At 34.0% G+C, this 21,874-nt stretch overlaps 2 protein-coding genes across 3 annotated transcripts; both read right to left on the bottom strand.

Annotated features, from left to right (window-relative positions):
* Positions 1–4,994: 4,994 nt before the first annotated feature.
* On the bottom strand, positions 4,995–17,832 carry LOC140058414 (uncharacterized). 2 transcript variants are annotated; one of them, XM_072104021.1, is made up of 4 exons: positions 17,778–17,832; positions 16,406–17,133; positions 11,271–11,398; positions 4,995–5,067 (listed from the first exon to the last, which is right to left on the bottom strand). In XM_072104021.1, exons 2-4 carry the CDS (start codon positions 17,026–17,028, stop codon positions 5,030–5,032), a joined length of 789 nt encoding a protein of 262 aa, XP_071960122.1. In that variant the 5' UTR covers positions 17,029–17,133; positions 17,778–17,832; the 3' UTR covers positions 4,995–5,029. The 2 variants fall into 2 exon arrangements, with proteins under 2 accessions (XP_071960122.1, XP_071960112.1); XM_072104011.1 differs by lacking the exon at positions 4,995–5,067 and adding an exon at positions 8,232–10,756.
* A 593-nt stretch (positions 17,833–18,425) lies between these two features.
* On the bottom strand, positions 18,426–21,684 carry LOC140046973 (uncharacterized). The gene is made up of 3 exons (XM_072091759.1): positions 21,148–21,684; positions 20,650–20,777; positions 18,426–19,384 (listed from the first exon to the last, which is right to left on the bottom strand). The coding sequence occupies exons 1-3, from the start codon at positions 21,651–21,653 to the stop codon at positions 18,426–18,428; spliced, it is 1,593 nt and encodes a 530-aa protein (XP_071947860.1). The 5' UTR covers positions 21,654–21,684.
* Positions 21,685–21,874: the final 190 nt, after the last annotated feature.

Below are 21,874 nucleotides of genomic sequence, written 5' to 3'. Positions count from 1 at the left end.
TTAACATAGCTTAAAGTTTCATTGATGTGCAGTTGACATTGGGCTACCTTATGGAGCTACCACCGGCCACTATTAGGGCCTACAGTGATCCAGACCAGTCATTTATCAAGGGCTACAAAGCATTACTATAACATATAGTCATTCAATTTTATTTACAAAAGGAGTAGAACTCACACAATGCGTGTTGGGGAATAATGTTAATGTTTACATTTAGAAACGTTTCATAGTTACCAAATCCTGTCATCCAAACGTAGCAAGCAACAAATACTCTGATCATATTGTACATCTCAATGCTCGCATGATAGTAATGATACCACACAAACATCACCTGCATCCAACCCTTCCATTCTTCAGTTTGATCTCTGGTGAAGACATTATAAGGTATACATTGTTAAATTGTAATTATTTACTTCAAAGATGTAGGCTATTGTCCGCTAAAACATAACAAATATGATGAATAATATATAAATAATATATAGTTAGATGTTATATATATAATCAGAAATAAAAATAAAACGTGTTTACTTCACGAGTACACGACATTGTTTCGTATGCTACAGGAGACGAATTGAGTTTGGTCCATGCCAGGCTAGAAAAATGTAATGGACTACTTAAGTCCATTTACCTTAGCTATGCTCTAAATGATAAACATGATGAATTATACCTACCTGTTTAGAATCTTATCCTCGTTCACTTGAACTGTAAAATAGCATCCAACACCAAACAAAATAAGACAAAGAAAAACAAACAAATCTCTGGAATATTCACGTTCTCCGGCAGGAAAGACATGTTTAGAATCGCAAAGATAGAAGAACACCATAAACGCACCGAAAACAATGCAATAAAACAGAAATTTGTCAAACGTCGGGGGTGGTTTAATTTTTGAAAATGGACTTTTTGTTTCTGTGTTTTCCTCTGGCGGTGTTGTTGATGTATCACCAACGTTCAATTCTATTGAAATGTTTTTATCTTTTAAAAGCGGGTTTCCCGAATTTCCAGTTTGCAGTTTTTGTTGATGTGTAATTTCATCTTCAATTATTGTCCATTTATTGTCGTAAGACGAAGTTTGTGGAACAGGTTTACGATGACAAAATCGTCTGAAGGTCCAGAGACAAACAATAGTGACCCATATAAGAAAAAGAGTCAATTGGCAAATATTCGCTTGTTGTGCATTGTTTATCGAAAACACACTGGTACATTGTACGTTTGATCTCAAGTGTGCTTCTACAGCGTTTGTTGTCCATTCTGGAATATCACGCTTTCCAATGGAAGATGAGTGGTGAAACCAATGGTAATGTGCTTCCATTTTATGTTAGTCTGTCAATGGTTGAACATTTTCAAAACTTAGAACAAAAAAAGAGGAACCAATTCAAAACAAGTTACAGTGTGGCTCAGTGTAGGTTTAGGTAGTTCCAGATCTCCATACCTACAGTACGAGTTAGAGTATGGCTCAGTGTAGGTTTAGGTAGTTCCAGATCTCCATACCTACAGTAGTACGAGTTACAGTATGGCTCAGTGTAGGTTTAGGTAGTTCCAGATCTATCCATACCTACAGTACGAGTTACAGTGTGGCTCAGTGTAGGTTTACGTAGTTCCAGATCTCCATACCTACAGTACGAGTTACAGTGTGGCTCAGTATAGGTTTACGTAGTTCCAGATCTCCATACCTACAGTACGAGTTACAGTGTGGCTCAGTGTAGGTTTACGTAGTTTCAGATCTCCATACCTACAGTACGAGACAGTGTGGCTCAGTGTAGGTTTACGTAGTTCCAGATCTCCATACCTACAGTACGAGTTACAGTGTGGCTCAGTGTAGGTTTACGTAGTTCCAGATCTCCATACCTACAGTACGAGTTACAGTGTGGCTCAGTGTAGGTTTACGTAGTTCCAGATCTCCATACCTACAGTACGAGTTACAGTGTGGCTCAGTGTAGGTTTACGTAGTTCCAGATCTCCATACCTACAGTACGAGACTAAAATGGTAGATATGTAATACGCTTTGGGAATACCTCTAACTTCAGCAGGTTTTATGCAAATTGTTTATAGTCAATTAAAATAAATATATAATAAATAATATAATTAATAATTGTTATGTATAACATGTAATACATTATTCATGTGGTTACAAAAACAGCTGTTATGTAGTAATATAAGTAGGCTACACAACAAAATCATCTAGTGGCTGGAAAGGAGACCAATCGGCGCCATAACGCATCATAGCAACTGAAGAAGTCAAGCTGACAGCTAGACGAAACTGTCTTGCCAACGTAAGTTTTATTGGTTTACTATCAAAGAACTACTTATATTATTATACGAATCGAAACCAGAAGAAATGTTTTCATCAATAGCTGTTATGTAGCTGATGATGTCACACCGAATAGACCCGCCAAAACTAATCAAATAACAAATGGTTATTCAGTATTAGTGTCAGGGAATAAAAAGAACACTATTTTAATATTATAAATGTCTATTGAAACTTAATGCACAAAATAACTTACCAATACATATGTGTTCTCCTCTGGAGATAGATCAACAGATGTGATTCAATCAATCAATAATCATTTTTTTTTTTCTCGAATAAACAAAAGGAAGGCGCTACAGGAAACATTTTCCAATATAATACATAATGATAAAAGGGGTATTTTATTGAAATGATATAATTGGTATCATATTAAATTATTGTTTTAATTGTGTATTTCATCTTTTTATCATCAACATGATATAAACATCAGCTATAACAACATATGACGTTTAATTTAGTTCAGATATTATTCCACATATAATGCACATATTAATAGCATGTTATTGAACACATGATACAAGAAAGGATTAAAACCAATTACCACGAGATTATGTAATCAAACACCTGATAATAATAAACGAAAAACATTACATAATAAAGTAAAGAGTCTTCTCATCTCACCAGTTACTAAATAATTTAATAATTAACATAATCATTGTACCATCCGGGGAATAGTGACATTCTCTTCCCTGGTACCATCATATTATAATATGCGACTTTACAAATAAAGTAAAAACACCAACTTTCATCAATTTAAAGCCATGAAGAAACTCTAACCCATCCAGTAAAGTACTGGAAATTAAATAAAATGAATATGTTGATTTGTATGCTGGATGTACTATCCGAAGTAAAAGAAATGAATGGATTGTGCTTGGCATAAGTGATACTTTAATGCTTGCTTTAAATGCAGAGTAGAATACAAGAAATCATCAACATCTGGTTACAAACCCTGCTGTACAAAAAGGCTGGGCAAGCTTCATATTTTGTTTTGAAATGTGCAAAAACATCGATATTATCAAAAACTGTTTAAACTAAATAAACATATGCTCATATACGCATACGTCCGTACTTATGAATGTATGCGAATTATCATATCTAGTTTATATCTTATGATAATGATTTAATGTTGTAGAATTATAATATTCCTGTATCACGAAGCAGAAAAGCGATACAAAAATAGATGCCAAAAATTAGAGAAATACCAGTAAAATGATATAAAACTCTTTTCATATCTTTTGGTAAAAGAAAAGCACTGAATTCTGTCGTTAATCTGAACAAATAGAACGAGACGAAGAGGTACACCGCGCTTAAAACAAAGAAATTCATAAGCGGATATCCATCAATGAAAACAATAAGTTGTTTTGCGTTGTACTGCATGTATATATGAAACTGGGTTATGTATGTTTCCAATGTGATTTTTCCAAGCCAAGTAAATAACCCGATGTGATGAGTGCGAAAGACGGGAAACAAATTACGCACGAAAATAAATGATAGGATAGGTAACCATGATATGTACGGCTGATAGTAAATGTATATTTTACGATCCATAAACATAAAATAGTAGTACCATGTCCCGAAAAGGATACCTAAAATACCCAATGACATGACCTTTATACCGATCCTTATTATCCGATCTCGTCTGTCAATATGCTTCTGATCAAGATATTTCATAAGTCGTTCGTGATTAGGGTAGTTATAAGCATATATCATTCCCACAAATGTGGCATAATAGTCTAGCTTAGCACGATACTTCCACTCGAAAAGGCTGTTGTCTACCGAGAAAATAGGCCAAAACGGCGTGAACACGATATCAGCTACATATGGCAAATCAAAAATAATTGTATTACAAATTAAATACGCGGCAAACTTAACAGCCATAAGTTTTGGTTGCGTGTTCCATGACGATAATACACGCATGAACACGTAAACGGTTATGAACCAGTACGTGTGCATTGCACATATGTAGTAGAGCACGTATTGGTTATTGGTGACCATGGCAACAAAAAAGACGAGGAAGTTTAAACGAAACATCATTTTGCATATTCGCCATATTGAAAAGTCTTGACGAATCCAGAAGAAAGAAAAGTTACCTATGGAAAACAATATTGTATTAAAGCACTCCTTAAAGTGTGTGGAGGTGAAAGAGTGTAGGGTTCAGTTATTAATAATACATATTTTTCCTCTAGAAATAATTTGCGGGCCCATTTTCTCCCTTGAACAATCATTGTATTTCCCACGTATTATTATTAACGTTCTATATTTACTAATTGTTATATTTTTCTATTTAGTTTTTATAGTTGTTTCATTGCAGGACCATATTGAAAAAAAAGAAATGTTGTGATCTTTTCTTTTCTGAATTATGTTATCCTGCCTAATAATAAAAAAAATAAAAATAAATAGCTTATGCAAATGTAACTAATTATGAGACTTCCATTACTGCCCAAAACTGAACATTTTTTTCGGAATAAAGTAAGTAGGCCTACATCTAGATTAACATTGTAATATTAAAACTACAAAAATATTTTGATTAACATTCCACTTCAACCTCGCAATCGAAAACAAATCACAAAATTATATTGATATACGTAGAACTTCACAATGCGTGTTGGGTAATAAAATTAATAACTTCATATTTACCAAATCCTGTCATCCAAACGTAGCAAGCAACAAAAATTCTGATCATATTGTACGTCTCTCTTGCATTATAGTAATGATACCACACAAACATCACTTGCATCCAACCTTTCCATTCTTCAGTTTGATCCCTGAGGAGACAATAATAGATATGCAAGAGGGACATAGGTACTATGTGTAATTATAATATTCAATGTTTCTTATTCAATAATTGATAGCAAAATGATAAATCAAATATAAACTGTGAAGAATTTAATAATCAAAATTTTCAAAATTGTATAATTTACTCTGAATTTGGAAAGTTGAAAGGAAACAGATGTATACTGTAAATTTGCAAATGTCTCAGGAGTAAATCTTAGTTTAAAAACTTGGGCAAACTTTTAGTTTGGCAAGAAAAGTTTTCCAAAGGCTGTCAGTGTAAACTAGTTGACAAATATCAGCAAACAAGTTTACACTAGCAACCCTTAGCTAGTTTGGCAAGAAAAATTGTCCAAAGTTTGTTAGTGTAAACCAGTTGAAAAACTGCAGAAAACAAGTTTGCTAGCACTAGCAAATATTAGTTCGAAAAACAATTGATCAATAGCAATAAGTTTGATAGTGTATAAACCAGTTGACAAACTTCGGCAAATTGCAGAAGTCTACACTAGTAAACATTAGTTAAAAAACTAGAAAAAAACGCTGAATTTGGAAAGAAAGGTTGTCCAATGTTTGTTAGTGTAAACTTCGACAAACTACAAATTTGTAGAAGTCTACAAAAAAGTTTGAAAATTCAAGTCAACTGATTATTCAACTCTATTACAGATTAATTAGATCGATAATCAGATTAGGCTTACATGGGCCTATGCATATCATTGATCTCAAGTGTACCCATGGTTTGATCAATATATATGTTTTGCTGCCTACTATCCAACAAATTTGACATTCTAGTTGTTTGAATTGTTACGCATGTTCATGTAGGGCCTAATGTTACTAAATTTAAACAGTTGACGACAAAATACAAAATAACGTACTTTAACAAATCTCAGGATATTTATCGGAGATTCAAATATTATCAAGAGAAAAATATTATTTGTTTAATCCAAAAAGATTACTGTATTAAAAATATTAACAGAAGTACAAATAACTTAAATTATATAACTGTATTGTCTAATAAAATAGAGATTCTGTAATCAGTAAACACACAATACGATACTTTAGCAAATTTCGGGATTATTATATATCAGACAATTTTTCAAGCGACATATGGTTCAATCGAAAAGGATTACTGTAATTATTATTTGTTTAATCAAAAAGATTACTGTATTAAAATTATTAACAGATTGCAATAAATACAATTTTTACAATAATTATACTGTACGCCTATTGTTAAATAATGCAGATGTTGCAATCAGGAAGCAAACAATAGTAATAATCTCGGGATTATGATATACCAGACAATTTTCAAACGATATCAAGAGCCTCACATATTGTTTAATCCAAAAGTATTAATGTATTACAAAATAATAGATTGCAACAAATAGTCAATGAAATAAAAACTATTAACTCTCTGAATATTAAAATCTGGCATTCAAAAAATATTTGAAACAATTGCAATAAATATTGCTCCTAAACAATGTAGTTTTTAGTATTCAGGTATTATACCGTATTATAATATAATTTGAACAGTAGGTCTAGTATAAAAATATCTAAATTTACATAAATTTAAAAATATCTAAATTTACATAAATTTAAAAATATATAAATTTAAAAGGTTATTTATAGGTCAAAATAGGCCTACATGAATTTATCTTGATTGATGTTTAACACATTTTCTTTTTATTTCTTTATCTAGAGTAATAGATATTTTTTTGTTTACACAGAATATCGGGAGGACATTTTTTTAAAGAGATGACTCCAAATATCGGGAGTTGGGAGGTCTCGGGGGAGGTCTAGAACAAATAACGAAGTCTTCTGTTAGCTTACTGCTGTAAACAGTACGGTACATTAGATGGGATTAGTAGTTACAAATTATTCAGATGCTTCTATTTATCTATAAATAAAAACCAGCAATTACCGTACATTGAACAATAATAAACATGTTCAACATCCTCATCTTCCTTTGCAGATAAGTCAGATGGGAATTGAGGCTGCAGCTCTCTACACTAATATAATACGTTCATTTGATTCAGAAGCTTTGCTCTAATGTAAACAATTGTTTAAGATACCTACCTGTTAAGAAGCTTATCCTCGTTCACTTGAACTGTAAAATAGCATCCAACACCAAATAAGATGAAACAAAGAAAAACAAACAAATCTCTGGAATATTCACGTTCTCCGGCAGGAAAGACATGTTTAGAATCGCAAAGATAGAAGAACACCATAAACGCACCGAAAACAATGCAATAAAACAGAAATTTATCAAACGTAGGGGGTGGTTTAATTTTTGAAAATGGACTTTTTGTTTCGGTATTAGTACTTTCTTCTTGTTGTGTTGTTGGTTTATCCTCAATTACTTCTGTGGATTCTTTTATATTGGAGATTTCTTCATTTGATTCAAACTGTCCATGAGGTATATCATCTTTTGTTTTCCGAGCGCCATCTTCAATAGTTTTATTGTCGCAAGAAGAAATTTCTGGTAAAGGTTTACAATTAAAAAAACGTCTGAAGGTCCAAAAACAAATAATGGTAACCCATATAAGAAAAAGCGCCAATTGGCAAATATTCGCTTGTTGTCCGTTGTTTGTAGAAAAAACACTGGTGTAATTGACAGGGACATCGCGCTTTCCAGTGGAAGATAATTGCTGAATCCAATGGTAATGTGCTTCCATTTTATGCTCTGCCAACTCGTTGTAAAAATGTCCAAACTTTTCAAAAGGAATCAATTACAGTAAGTTTAAAAAGGGCGCAGTGCAGACAAACTGATGTAGGCATACAGTAAGTAGTTACTCCATCCAAACCTACTGTATATATTTATTTTCAGGCAAATATCTACCAGTCTTTGGGAGCGTGCTGAACTTTAGCAGGTTGTATGTAAATTAATTATAATTAAATAATTAATATTTGTATATTTACGTATAATAATACATTATTCATATGTAATAAAAACCACCTTTTATTCGCACCTGATGCCATACAAACATGGATATCCGACATACAGTGTAGAAAACATACCAATCAAAGGTTAATTTTATATATTATTAATTTTCCAAAATGATACTAATGTTATTGATAATTTTATTGTGAAAAATGAAACTAAAATGATATCATGTTCAATTACTATTTTAATCAAATATTTTGAAAGACTTCAGGTTAATGTAAATAATAAGATACAGTATATTGCCTCATTCTTTTTCAAAAGTCCTACATTTGTTCATACAGAAACGAAACAAACGAAAATTTAGTTAAAAAACAAAATATAAATATAATAATAAAAAGCTTCATAACATGCAATTCAACATATTTTTTATACCTAGAATAATAAGTTCATACAGTTTATTATTTTCCCTCTTCATGATGATTAAACTGGCCTGACTGCAAAAATCAGTAAATATTACTGAATGATATTATTTAAAAATGATATTAGAAATTGTGCAGTATCTGCTATCTAGTCTTAATTATGAATGAGATGAGGATGACATTTAAATCTAGGCCAAATATGAATTTCAATTTTATTGCAATTATTTTCAACAATTATTGCTTGTGCATATAAAAGGATTTAATTAATAATTAACATTTATAATATTTTATAAATCTCTTTTTATTGAAATAAATATATGAATATTTATAATCATATGTTCACTATAAATTATACAATAATCAATAATGATAATTGTTTTATATAAAGAAATTTAAAGTTAAATAACAGTATAAGGGATCATGTCAAAATTCAATCTACTGCAGTTACTGCAGTAATTGCATTTTGTTTACTCTATATATCAACAAAGCAACAATTTATATATAAATACGTTTTCTTTATTTACAGTAGTTCAGCTCTTATTCTACTTGAATGTGAAATAAAGAATTTGACCCAGTACCTGAGATTAGTAGACAAACACCAAAAGAAAAACCACCTCCTTCACCATCACTAGTTAGCTAAAATAATTAATAAATCACATCATCATTGAAATATTAATATTAACTGATAATAATAATGTTATTGGCACTGCACTTTTATTTTTATCAGTGCCACATTTCAACCTGTTTTATTAGTGAAATGTATATTCTCATTTTGTTTCTCCTTTTTTGTTTTGTTTTATTAAAACAAAAGTCCCATAGCCAAGAGAATTAAAGCAGTACTGTGATCGCAAAAAATAGGAACAATCCCCTGTGTGCAGGCCACAAGGCTGTCTTCTGTCCAGGTTGAAAACTTATCAAGCATAGGCCTACTGGTGGTTACGACCCTGAACACATCATATTACTACTGTATATAATCATGGAGTAATAGGCCTACTGGTGGTTACGACCCTGAACACATCATAATACTACTGTATATAATCATGGAGTAATAATTACTCCATGATATAATATAAGATGATGTTGATTTACTTCATAAATACATAAAACACTGGTCATAAATATTTAAATTAAAATAAAGACTCTAAGTTGCCCAGCAACAATGAATAAATACTGTATTATGCTGCTTGGCATAAGTGACGAATAAATATAGAAGAATTAAAATAAATCGACAGGTTTTTCTAAAAATCTGTTTCTGTCATTATTTTGGGTTGAAATTAAATAAATGTTAAGAAAAACTATTGGAACGCAGCTTTGCGTAAAAAAGGAGCGAACTAATTGCTTAGACGTATAAAATAATCAATTCTGACGATGTGGGGTGTTGGGAAGGGGCTGTGGGGTGTGGGGAATATAAACTTATAATGTTGTAGAATTATAATATTCCTGTGTCACGAAGCAGAAAAGCGATACAAAAATAGATGCCAAAAATTAGAACAATACCAATAAAATGATATAAAACTCTTTTCATATCTTTTGGAAAAAGAAAAGCACTAAATTCAGTTGTCAATCGGAACAAATAGAACGAGACGAAGAGGTACACCGCGCTTAAAACGACAAAATTCATCAACGGATATCCATCAATGAAAACAATAAGTTGTTTTGCGTTGTACTGCATGTATATATGAAACTGGGTTATGTATGTTTCCAGTGTGATTTTTCCGAGCCATGCGAATAAGCCGATGTGATGCGTTCGCAAAACGGGAAACAAATTACGCACAAAAATAAATGATAGGATTGGAAACCATGATATGTATGGGTGGTAGTGATTATACATGTGGCGTTCCATAAACATAAAATGGTAACACCATGTCATGAAAAAAATGCCTAAAATACCCAATGACATGATCTTTATACCGATCGTTATTATCCGATCTCGTCTGTCAATATGTTTCTGGTCCAGATATTTCATAAGCCGTTCATAATGAGGGTAATTGTAAGCAGATATCATCCCAATTAATGTGGCGTAATGGTCTAGCTTCGCACGAAACTTCCACTCATGTAGACTATTGTTAAACGATAGAATAGGCCAAAACGGCGTAAACACGACATCAGCAACGTATGGCAAATCAAAAATAATTGTATTACAAATGAAATACGCGGCAAACTTAATAGCCATCAGGTTCGGTTGCGTGTTCCATGATGATAATACACGCATGAACACGTAAACGGTGATGAACCAGTACGTGTGCATTGCACATATGTAGTATAGCACGTATTGGTTATTGGTAACCATGGCAACAAAAACAACGAGGAAGTTTAAACGAAACATCATTTTACAGATGCGCCATATTGAAAAGTCTTGACGAATCCAGAAGAAAGAAAAGTTACCTATTGAGAAAAATATCAAGCTGTATTAATTTAAGGTAAATACTTCTTTAAAGATTGGTTGGCTATTTTACAATTAAATGAGAAGGGCGTCAAACTTTAACATAGCTTATGGCAAAGTCATTGATTTAGCATGTGAATAAAAAGCTGGCTTACTTACTGTACAGGACACTACTTGCTCAAAAAAATCTCACTTATGTATTCAATTTCAAGTGCTTCTAGACAAAAAAATCCCTTTCACACTACTGTAGTCTAGATACTAACACCAGTGTTTTGAATGTTATGTGCCACTGTGTGTGTAACCCCCCTTCATACCTAGCAAAACTCCAGAGTTTATACACCAAGGCATAACATGGTATTTTATTATATGGTGGGTAGCTCTCAATATTCAATTTTCTAATCACAAACAATGTTCCTCAAATTAGTGATTAAATTTTAATTTACAAAAGGAGTAGAACTCACACAATGCGTGTTGGGGAATAAAGTTAATGTTTGTTAAAAAGATTTTCATATTTACCAAATCCTGTCATCCAAACATAGCAAGCAATAAATATTCTGATCATATTGTACGTCTCCAGCGCATGATAGTAATGATACCACACAAACATCACCTGCATCCAACCCTTCCATTCTTCAGTTTGATCTCTAGTGAAAACATTAAAGATACACTGTACATTATTAAATCATTTAAAAAAAAGGGAAAGAGGTAAAAAACTAAGTACTATAAAATAATAACAAAAAGGGATAATTGATAACTATTAAGGAATCTGCAAAAACGGGTTGGCTGTTAATGTTAAAACAATGCAATATTGTTTCATGGGAGTGTCCCCTTTTTAGGGGTGTATTGTACTGTATCCCTAAGAGGGGGTTCTGCTAATAATAAACATTGTCAACATATTTTATGCAATCTTGACACAAGGTGGGGAGTGTAATGTAATGTAAAACACTAGTTTTGGGATGGTAGATGAAGAAACATTGTACAAAAATATTTATCTGCGCATAAGCCCAATATACTCGGTTTCCATTCGTTATAGTATTTGGTTGATATAATCAGTCCCATAGAACAACATTTATTTTTTCAAAAATAAATCCTAGGCTCGCACTGGCCGATCGCCAAGTCGCCATGGGCGAAAACGTTTCTAGATTGGCGAAAAATAAAACGGCTACTTTAGCCATTTTGGCGATGACATATGATAAAATAGATAATTAAATAATCATTTTGGCGAAAGCATAAAGTCCAACTAAAACGTCCATTTGTCGATCTCCAAGCATTTATTTTGTTCGTTATCACGTTGTTTACTTCAAGCTCGATTTTTCGTAAACTTGTTTCGTTGTACCAGGCGTCTCTTTGTTATTTCAAAAAGATGGATAGCAGAGGTAGACTGCACAGAGAGAAAGACGTTACACGACACATGGATGATGAAGTCTACCCAAACTATCACGTGTTGTGCGCTGCACAAACGATCGACTACGTAGCCGACGGTCGGCTAATTACCGGGATTGTCTATTTTTTCGATAGGGGTGTACTTTTCAGATTAAAAAGAAACATTATAGTATCTTCGATGAATGACGTCTTAATCTTATCGAAATCAAAAATGTATGCGTTATGCATTTTAGAGTCTTCCAATTTAATGTAGTTTCATATTTTAGCCTTAATAAACTTCCCTCGTGCGTCAGTAGTGTAAACAAAACAACATGCGGGAAATGGTAGAGTCTAACGGGGATTTAGCTAAACACACACGTGCATCTGAGCGGGGCCGGTCGCCGGCTTAATTCTGTGTTGTTTTGTGTAAATAAATAATAATCGGAAATTTCTCGCCCTGACAGAAACGCTTCGGCGCAGTCTTGAGGGATGGAAAGACGTGTACTCTGTGCTTTGGCCTATATTATCTTACTTTTAAGAACGATACGAGTGTTCGTTTGCTAGGAATTTTCCTCAATATTTTTAGCATACGATATACCGTTGCGTTGTTGTACATAATTTTGTAGGCCTAGGCCGGCGGTTCTGCACTTTCGCACCTCTTGAGCATACCCAATTTAAAAACATTAACCCGCTGCGCGGCGGTGATTCTAGGACACGATTTTCGCCTGGTACGCCATGACCAGCCAAGCGTAAAAACAAAAGTAACATAGCGTTCAGGGGATTTCAGAAAACTGTTAAATGTTTCTTATTAAATTGATAACTGTATAAATGCTGTATGATTAAAAACAATTTGAAGAATTGTTTTGATCATGTAAAAAAAATACAAAAAAAAATATTTTTTTTAATCATACAGTGATTTAGGCATGGTTCTTTATCTCAATGCCTTACAAAAATGTTCAGGGAACAGTGTATAGACCTGTTGACATAGATAAATTGACTAAAATATTTTTACCACTATATTTCAAAAATTTTAAATTTTGGCTATAAACCGATTCATTTGGCTAAATAAAAAAATTTGACTTTAGCCATTTTGGCTATAGATAAACTGATTTGACTAAAAAAAATATTTTGACTTTCGCCAAATGGCTAAACAAAATGAAATGTTAGTGCTACCCCAAATCCTAATCATCACAATATCCGATCAGTACAAAACGAATGCATATAATAGGCCGAAGTTTTTCATTTTTAAGATAATTGAATACTTAATTAAAACATCATTTTACAGTATGTACATTATATAGTATTTATTGGTTGTGAATTTACTTTGATTCTTTATTCATTAAAAAAAACGCACACTCTCGTAAATACATTTTAAATTTGAGGTTTTGTTTTTAGTTTTACTTTTGAATTTTGCTAACCTACTGTAGAACTACAGTACTGTAGCCTGGGTAAAGATAAACTTTTCAAACACGCCTACCAAACCCATGTGTACAGGGTCTTTCAGGAGGAGGGGGCTGACCGTCATCGCTTGTGTCTCCAAAAAAATGTCACTCTGTTAATTACAGTACCTCCATTTCTTTTACCATCCGAAAGCTACCTGTGGACGTGTACACAAGACTACATCCAACAGCTGGTAGCTACCAGGCTATTAAGTACATTATTATTGATGTACAGTAGGTATGATAGTACACATTAACCTCAGGAGACTTGACAAACAAAAGCATTGCACAGATGATACAATATCAGAATTAATCAATATTAATAATGTCTATTTACTGTACATGTTGTTTTCAACAGATGATGATTAGAATCTAGCAGGCTCAACAAACGTAACAAATCTCATGATTATCAAAAGATTTAAAGATTGTCATCATTGAGTCAATCTGTTTGGTCCTCCTAAACACCAAGCCATCTATAACCAAGCCCTATCAATGAATCATTTAATACCAAGCCATCAATCATACTGTAACCAAGCCCTACCACTGGTATAAAGTGGAAATTGTATATAATATGATATTTAGATAGCTAATTGCATTTTCATCATTAAAATCAAACTTTAGGAGTGATTTTGTCGTAAAAAAAAAACTCTTAAATAACTTCTATTTGGTATAATTTACACTTTATACTGGTAGGGGTTGGTTATGATTGATAAGGCTTGCTTATGGAAGGGCCTAATTATGAAAGGGCCTGATTATGGAAGGGCTCGTAGGGCTTGGTTATGGAAGAGCCTGGTTATGGAGGGGCTCGTAGGGCTTGGTTATGGAAGGGCCTAGTTATGGAAGGGCACGTAGGGCTTGGTTATAGAAGGACCTGCTTTTGGAAAGGCTCGTAGGGCTTGGTTATGGAGGGCCTGGTTATGGAATGGCTCGTACAGTAGGGCTTGATTATGGAAGGGCTTGATTATGGCAGGGCCTGATTATCGAATGGCTCGTAGGGCTTGGTTATGGAAGGGCCTGGTTATGGACAGGCTTGTAGGGCCTAGTGGTGGAAGGGCTCGTAGGGCGTGGTGATGGAGGGCCTCCTGGTTATGGAAGGGTCTGGTTATGGACAGGCTTGTAGGGTCTAGTGGTGGAAGGGCTCGTAGGGCGTGGTGATGGAGGGCCTGGTTATGGAAAGGCTCGTAGGACTTGGTTACTGAGGGCTTTGGTATTTAGGAAGAACTCTAATCTTTTTTTTTTAAAGACAACAGATTGCACTAAACTACTAATAACATACAGTAATGTAGTCTGCACTCACGCCATATTATAACAAATAATACAAATAATACTTTATACTATACATCCATAAATCTAAAGATTAAAAGATTATCATGTCGAGAACACAGACTAGTTCCCTAAATAGTCTTAATGTTTTACTAAACTTCTAATTCATTTCACAAAAAAAGTGTCCCCTTAATTTCAATTCAATTCAATTCAAGGAACATTTATTCACGTCCAAAAGACAAAAGTAACAAAAACAAAATGGCAAGTGATAAAACAAGAAAATGGACGAAGGCAAATCCCAAAAAGATTACAATCTTGTGACGGGATTGCCTTTACAAAATATTTAAATAAGAGAAGAAAAAAAAAAAAAAATATATAAATAAAGAAAATAAATTAATTAAACAATAAAGAAATACAAAATATATATAAAACCAGTAGATAAAAGTTGGAATAAAAAATAAAAAAAGAACAGAAAAAAGTACAGCTGCATGGCATATAGCGAATATGATGACAATTGAATAATAAAGATAGCAAGTCACGGAACATGGAAAAAACGACCATATCAAACAGATCGATCAGTAATGAGACAAAAGGTAATTTTTTATGTTATTATTAAATGAATAGCGGTTGGCAGCACAGGAAATTGAGGGGGGTAAATTGTTAAACAATAGAGGTCCAGAATATCTAATGCTATGTTGAAAATAATTGGTGTTATGGTTAGGGATATATATGTTATTTCTTGTTCTAGTATAATATTTATGAACGGTATTATTAGGAGCGAAAAGGTCGTTTAGATGGCAAGGGAGAAGTGAGTGAGTTAATAGGGGTGTCCCACTGTAGATCATTTTTTTGTGTATAATTGTACAGGTTCTTTTTATGTATTATTTTGCTGGTAAAAGTGAGTTTGCGAAACTTATTTAAATTATTTATATAATAAGTCCACATAATTAACAGCAATAACCTTGACAATTGGGCGTTAAAATACTTGATGTGTAGTGATGTAGTACAGTCATGGTACAGTACTATACAATAGAATCTGTACTACAATACAAAAGACACTGTACACACCTCACAGATTCTAAAGACAACAACATGCATGAATGGGTATTAGACTTTTCTATCGATTTATTCATGGAGCTATATTATAGCTCCATGATTTATTGTTATCAGAGAATAATGATTTGTATACTGTACCCTTTTAATCTGTTTGATAAAAAGTTCTCATAGTGTGAAGGCAATTTTTCGGAAAAGGGGGCCTATGATATTTCGGGAGAGGCCAATTTCTGTTCCGAGTGAACCAGTGAACCTGTGAATAATTATAAAATAGCGCCCAGCTATACTTTGAGAATGTGCGTGTATGAAAATGTTTAATAAATCAAGATCAAAATAATAATGTTATTGTTACAATTTTTATGCAGTGTGAAAAGGGGTTAACTGTAAATTACTGTTAGTACTCAGTAAATCAGAAATTAGCCAAGATAGGGATACTGTATGATAGTATAGTAGTAGAGTAGTTGAACATTGAACATTAAAAAAGCTAAACACATAAATCCATTGCTTTGCTTGTAAGTAATGAATTATACCTACCTGTTTAGAATCTTATCCTCGTTCACTTGAACTGTAAAATAGCATCCAACACCAAACAAGATGAAACAAAGGAAAACAAACAAATCTCTGGAATATTCACGTTCTCCGGCAGGAAAGACATGTTTAGAATCGCAAAGATAGAAGAACACCATAAACGCACCGAAAACAATGCAGTAAAACAGAAATGTATCAAATGTAGGGGGTGGTTTAATTTTTGAAAATTGACTTTTTGTATTGGTAGTTTCTTCTGGTTGGGTTGGTGATTTATCTTCTAATACTTCTGCCGATTCGTCTATATTTGCGGTTTCTTCATTTGTTAAAAGCGGTTTTTTCAAATGTCCATTCTGTAATTTTCGTTGATGTGTAATTTCATCTTCCGTTTTCTGAACGACGCCATCTTCAACAGGTTTATTGTCATAAGCCGAAGTTTCTGGTAAGGGCTTACGATGAAAAAATCGTCTGAAGGTCCAGAAAGAGATAATAGTGACCCATATGAGAAAAAGTGTCAATTGGCAAATATTTGCTTGTCCATCGTTTGTAGAAAATACACTCGTGTAATTGACAGGGACATCACGCTTTCCAATGGAAGATGAGTGGTGAAACCAATGGTGATATGCTTCCATTCTTTGCTAGTCTGTCGATACAGTGTTTGAAAAAAATGTTCAAAATAAGTTTACTCTCAAATGGCTCAGTCTAAAGTAGGCATGCTGATTGCAGACCTCACAAGCCTGTGGGAACAAATGAGATCACACAGACAATCAGGACAGGTACTTTTAGCGGTCTCAATAATCTTGTGTGTTTGGCCCGATCGTCCCTTGCATTTTTATCTGGGCCCTGGAAACCTAAAGAAAACCCATTCCTCTACTCTATCTAACTAGTCTAAGCAATGGTAAGAAAAAGACGATGCCATGGTGGTCGATAGTGAGCAAAAGAAAAAATAAAATAAAAAAATGTGGGAAAAAAAAGTTTTTCGAACTCACGGCTTCGGCAGCATCGTTATTAATAATATTAGGCTCAGCTACATCGTTCGGTCTAGTTAGTAGTAGGCTAGCTAGGCCTAACCTACACTCAAGGCCTTGCTGGTGGTAGAAATGAAATGAAAGGGGGTGATCCGCTCTACTGTACACTAGACACACTAAATATCTGGCTGGGTGGCTAGGCCTGGGCCTTACTACTGTGTACTAGCCACGGGACTAGCCAAGAAGGCCCAAGTCAGTAGAAATGGCTAAACTGCCTATACTGTAGTGTAGGATATAGGCCTACTAAGTTTAATATTAGGCCTAAGTTAGTTCAGTAAATAGAGTAGCTTTTATCCTCTTAAATCAAACAGAAAATCTTATAAAATGTCAGTATATTAAACTTTTGTACTTACACATAACTAACATTAACAAACTGTCTTTCCGTTCTGTCAACCGGCACACCACCGACACACTCATCAATCAACAACAGGTGCGTACGTCACGTCGTAAACACAAACAACGTGTAATTTGTTGCTGGCCGTGAGTCGAGTCGAGTGCCCTCTATCTTTTTCTTTTACGTCTCCTCATTAATATCCAATATCCAGTAATTAATTTATACATAGATTGTTTATATTTAAAATAAAGCACAAACACAAATCATTGCTTGAATTACGGATGTATTTCATGTGAGTTTTGAATACAATAGGCCTAGTTATATTTGAGATTCATAATGCAGAAAAAATAATTACGCATGGGCCTAGCATAATGGGCAAACGATAGGCTACCTACCTAGATTTTATTTTTCATATTTGAGATACCTATTTTGCATTACTTTATTTAGTGTACATGTGATGCAACCTACTCCAAAATAAAAGACATTCGTCCTTTTCTCTCTTGCTTCTTGTGCGCACTTTTGTGAGTCTCTGCGTTAGCGTGTTTTATTGATTTGATCAATTGCTAGAAAACTCGTAACATGATTGGTCAGAAGTTTTGTCGCGCGACCTACGCGTTGCTGTGAGCAGAACCAATCGGATAGCGCGCCGTCATTACGGGTAAAAAGCTTACATTAATCCTATTATATCACGAAGCAGAAACGCAAAACAAAAATGAATACAAACAATTAAAGTAATACCAATAAAATGATACAAAACCTTTTTCATGTCTTTTGGTAAAAGAAAAGCACTGAATTCTGTTGTTAATCTAAGAAGGTACAACGACACGATGAGGTAGACCGCAGTTGAAAAAATGACATTTATCAGTGGATATCCATCGATGAGGATGAAAATGATACGTTTACCATGCGCCAGGTATATATGAAACTGAGTGATGTACGTTTCCAATGTGATTTTTCCAAGCCAAGTAAATAACCCGATGTGATGAGTGCGAAAGAAGGGAAACAAATTGCGCACGAAAATATATGATAGGATAGGAAACCATGATATGTACGGGTGGTACTGATTGTATTCGTCCCGTTCCATCGACATAAAAAGGTAGCACCACACCCCTAAAAGGATGCCTAAAACACCTAAAGACATTATTTTTACACCCATCAACATTATCCTATCTCGTTTATCAATATGCTTCTGATCCAGGTATTTCATAAGTCGTTCGTAATTAGGGTAATTGTAAGCAGATATCATCCCTACCAACGCGGCATAATGGTCTAGCTTAGCACGATACTTCCACTCGTAAAGACTGTTGTTCATCGAGAAAATTGGCCAAAACGGCGTAAAAACGACGTCAGCAACGTATGGCAAATCAAAAATCACCGTATTACAAATGAAATAAGCGGCAAATTTAATAGCCATAAGTTTTGGTTGCGTGTTCCATGACGATAATACACGCATGAACACGTAAACGGTGATGAACCAGTACGTGTGCATGGCACATATGTAATACAGCATGTATTGGTTATTTGTAACCACGGCAACAAAAACAACGAGAAAGTTTAAACGAAAAATCATTTTGCATATACGCCATATGGAAAAGTCTTGACGAATCCAGAAGAAAGAAAAGTTACCTATGAAAACGAATATTACAAAGGCGTTATTATATTAAAACTGATCATGGGTGTGTAAGTAATAATAATAATAATAAAAGGATTTTTATAGCGCACATACCACTCAAGAGTGCTCAAGGCGCATTAAAAAAAAAAAAAATAAATAAATCATACAAATGCCTGACAAATAAAATGCAATTTCTTTGGAGGGTCCCCATCCGTTCTCGTTCTGTCGTAACTCCTTGTCCAAGTAGACTCCTTGTAACTAAAGACAGATTTATAAATCGATAATCCTTCCTTCCACTGACTTTGCCAAAATCCACTGATGCCCCACATAACATGCTCAAACGTCACCGACATCATCATCACTAACATCATCTTCGCCATCAAACTTGGTGCCCACCCAGACACGCAACGCCAGGACATAAGCGCGCGCACCCTCGCATGCAATTTGACCAATTACGGCGCGATGGATCATCTGAGTTGCTTGTGATTTGCCAAGCTACGTCGTTTCTGTTGCGTCTAAGTGGGAAACCTGCACCTATCGTCTGATCCCTTTATTTAGCTGTTTCATAATATTAAAGCTCATAAATATCACTATCACCGAACCATCATAATTTATCATAATACAGTACTGTATTCAATATTACGACTCTGATGTCTCTAACGCGACGTCATCCACAAGGTTAAAGGAGATCCATTTACACTAGGACTATAACGATCGACGACAAATATATAAGCATGCATTTTTTTTTACATAAAAAAAATTAAATTAGAAAGGATTTCGTTCTAGAACTTTAGGATAATCATTTATGCTGTCTTTGATACAAATATTAATTTTCAAATTTCCATCAAATGATGTCATGATAAATAATAACCATAACATCGTTGTATTGTCACGATATTTTTGCTCTTATTAATCATGACATTTGATTGGATGTGTAAAAATATAATTTTCATCAAAGAAAGCATATATGGTTATTCTATAGTTCTAGAATGAAAGGTTTTTATATTTCTTTTGTTTTATGTATGAAAAATGCATACTTGTCTATTTATCGTCGATCGTTATCGTCCTAGTGTAAATGGGCCTTTAAAGCTTGGTTCCCACTCTAGACGCAAAACAGAAGGTACTTGAAAGAACGCAACTTCACATGACTGTTCAAATAATCCATCGCTTGAGATTCGTCAAATTACTTTGCGTTGCGTTACGCCATTGCGTTGCGTCCTAGTGGCAATCAAGCTTTAGGTCCTCCGCCTTTAACGTCTACATTACGTCAAATAATTACCGAATCCCGTCATCCAAATGTAGCAAGCAATAAATACTCTGATTATATTGTATATTTCCACTGCATCATAGTAATGGTACCACACAAACATCACTTGCATCCATCCTTTCCATTCTTCAGTTTGATCTCTGGTGGAGAGAATGAAGAATAAGTGAGTGGTGAAACGCAATAAAAAAAAACTGGTATGCACCGCAATTAAATAAAAAGAAGTAATAAGCAACTTCCATTCAATTAAAAGAATTATGTTGTTGCTTAAAACAAGCCCCAACTTGGTTACGCGCGTGCAGTGTGTCGAAAATAATATATGGTCTGCGAAACTGTTTCATTTTAATGAAGTGACGGTAAAACAGATCCCCTGGTGGTTGCAGTTAATGGTTAGCTACCAAAAAAACATGGATTGTCACCTGTATCTGTACACAGATGCATATTAATCTGAGCGTGCTGTCACAAAAGTGATACAGTGATAGGCCTACCCCAACCAAATTCATATTTACCTACCTGTTTAGAATCTTATCCTCGTTCACCTGAACTGTAAAATAACATCCAACACCAAACAAAATAAGACAAAGAAAAACAAACAAATCTCTGGAATATTCACGTTCTCCAGCCGGAAAAACACGTTTGCAATAACACAGGTAAAAGAACATCATAAACGCACCAAAAACAATGCAGTAAAACAGAAAGTCATCAAACGTCGGTGGTGGTTTAAATTTGGAAAATTGTTTTTCAATTTTTTCTTCTAACGATGTTGTTGGTTTATTATCATCTATGATAGATTCTACGTCTGCGCTCCACTGTTCCAAACACTGCTCATTCGGTAATTTTCGTTGATATTTGATTTTACCCGTTTCAATATCGTCGGTCGTTTTCTGTACAGGTTTCCGATTAAACAACCGCCTGAATGTCCATAAACAAATGATGGTAATCCATATAAGAAAGAGGGTGATTTGACAAACATTTACTTGCCCGTTCGAATGTCGCAACCAATGGTGATATCCTTCCATCTTCTGCTCTGCAAGTTTTGTCCAAAACCTTTGTAACAAAACACATTTAATATTACAATACGAAATATAGTTTATAAATAATTAATTCCTATTGATGGTACACACGAGTCAAATTTATCATATGCACAAAAACGCAAAGGAAAATCATCTTCATAATTCTTTTAAGTCATTTTTCAAAACAAGCTTAAATAAATGTATTATTGAATTGAATTGAAGCTAAG

The sequence above is a fragment of the Antedon mediterranea genome, chromosome 1 (assembly GCF_964355755.1).
Source record: "Antedon mediterranea chromosome 1, ecAntMedi1.1, whole genome shotgun sequence".
Taxonomy (NCBI): Eukaryota; Metazoa; Echinodermata; class Crinoidea; order Comatulida; family Antedonidae; genus Antedon; species Antedon mediterranea.
The sequence above is the reverse complement of the archived record's forward strand: the minus strand, read 5'-3'. Positions and strand labels throughout refer to the sequence as shown.

What these genes read in the sequence shown, in the direction of transcription:
- LOC140058414 (XM_072104011.1), bottom strand. Translation starts at nt 17,028, where the DNA reads ATGGAAGCATATCACCATTGGTTTCACCACTCATCTTCCATTGGAAAG. An exon ending in GAGGATAAGATTCTAAACAG is followed by an intron (nt 11,399 to 16,405) that starts GTAGGTATAATT and finishes TGTTTTCACTAG; the next exon opens with AGATCAAACTGAAGAATGGA. An exon ending in TGTTTGGATGACAGGATTTG is followed by an intron (nt 10,757 to 11,270) that starts GTAAATATGAAA and finishes TTTTCTCAATAG; the next exon opens with GTAACTTTTCTTTCTTCTGG.
- LOC140046973 (XM_072091759.1), bottom strand. Translation starts at nt 21,653, where the DNA reads ATGGAAGGATATCACCATTGGTTGCGACATTCGAACGGGCAAGTAAAT. An exon ending in GAGGATAAGATTCTAAACAG is followed by an intron (nt 20,778 to 21,147) that starts GTAGGTAAATAT and finishes TCTCTCCACCAG; the next exon opens with AGATCAAACTGAAGAATGGA. An exon ending in CATTTGGATGACGGGATTCG is followed by an intron (nt 19,385 to 20,649) that starts GTAATTATTTGA and finishes TCGTTTTCATAG; the next exon opens with GTAACTTTTCTTTCTTCTGG.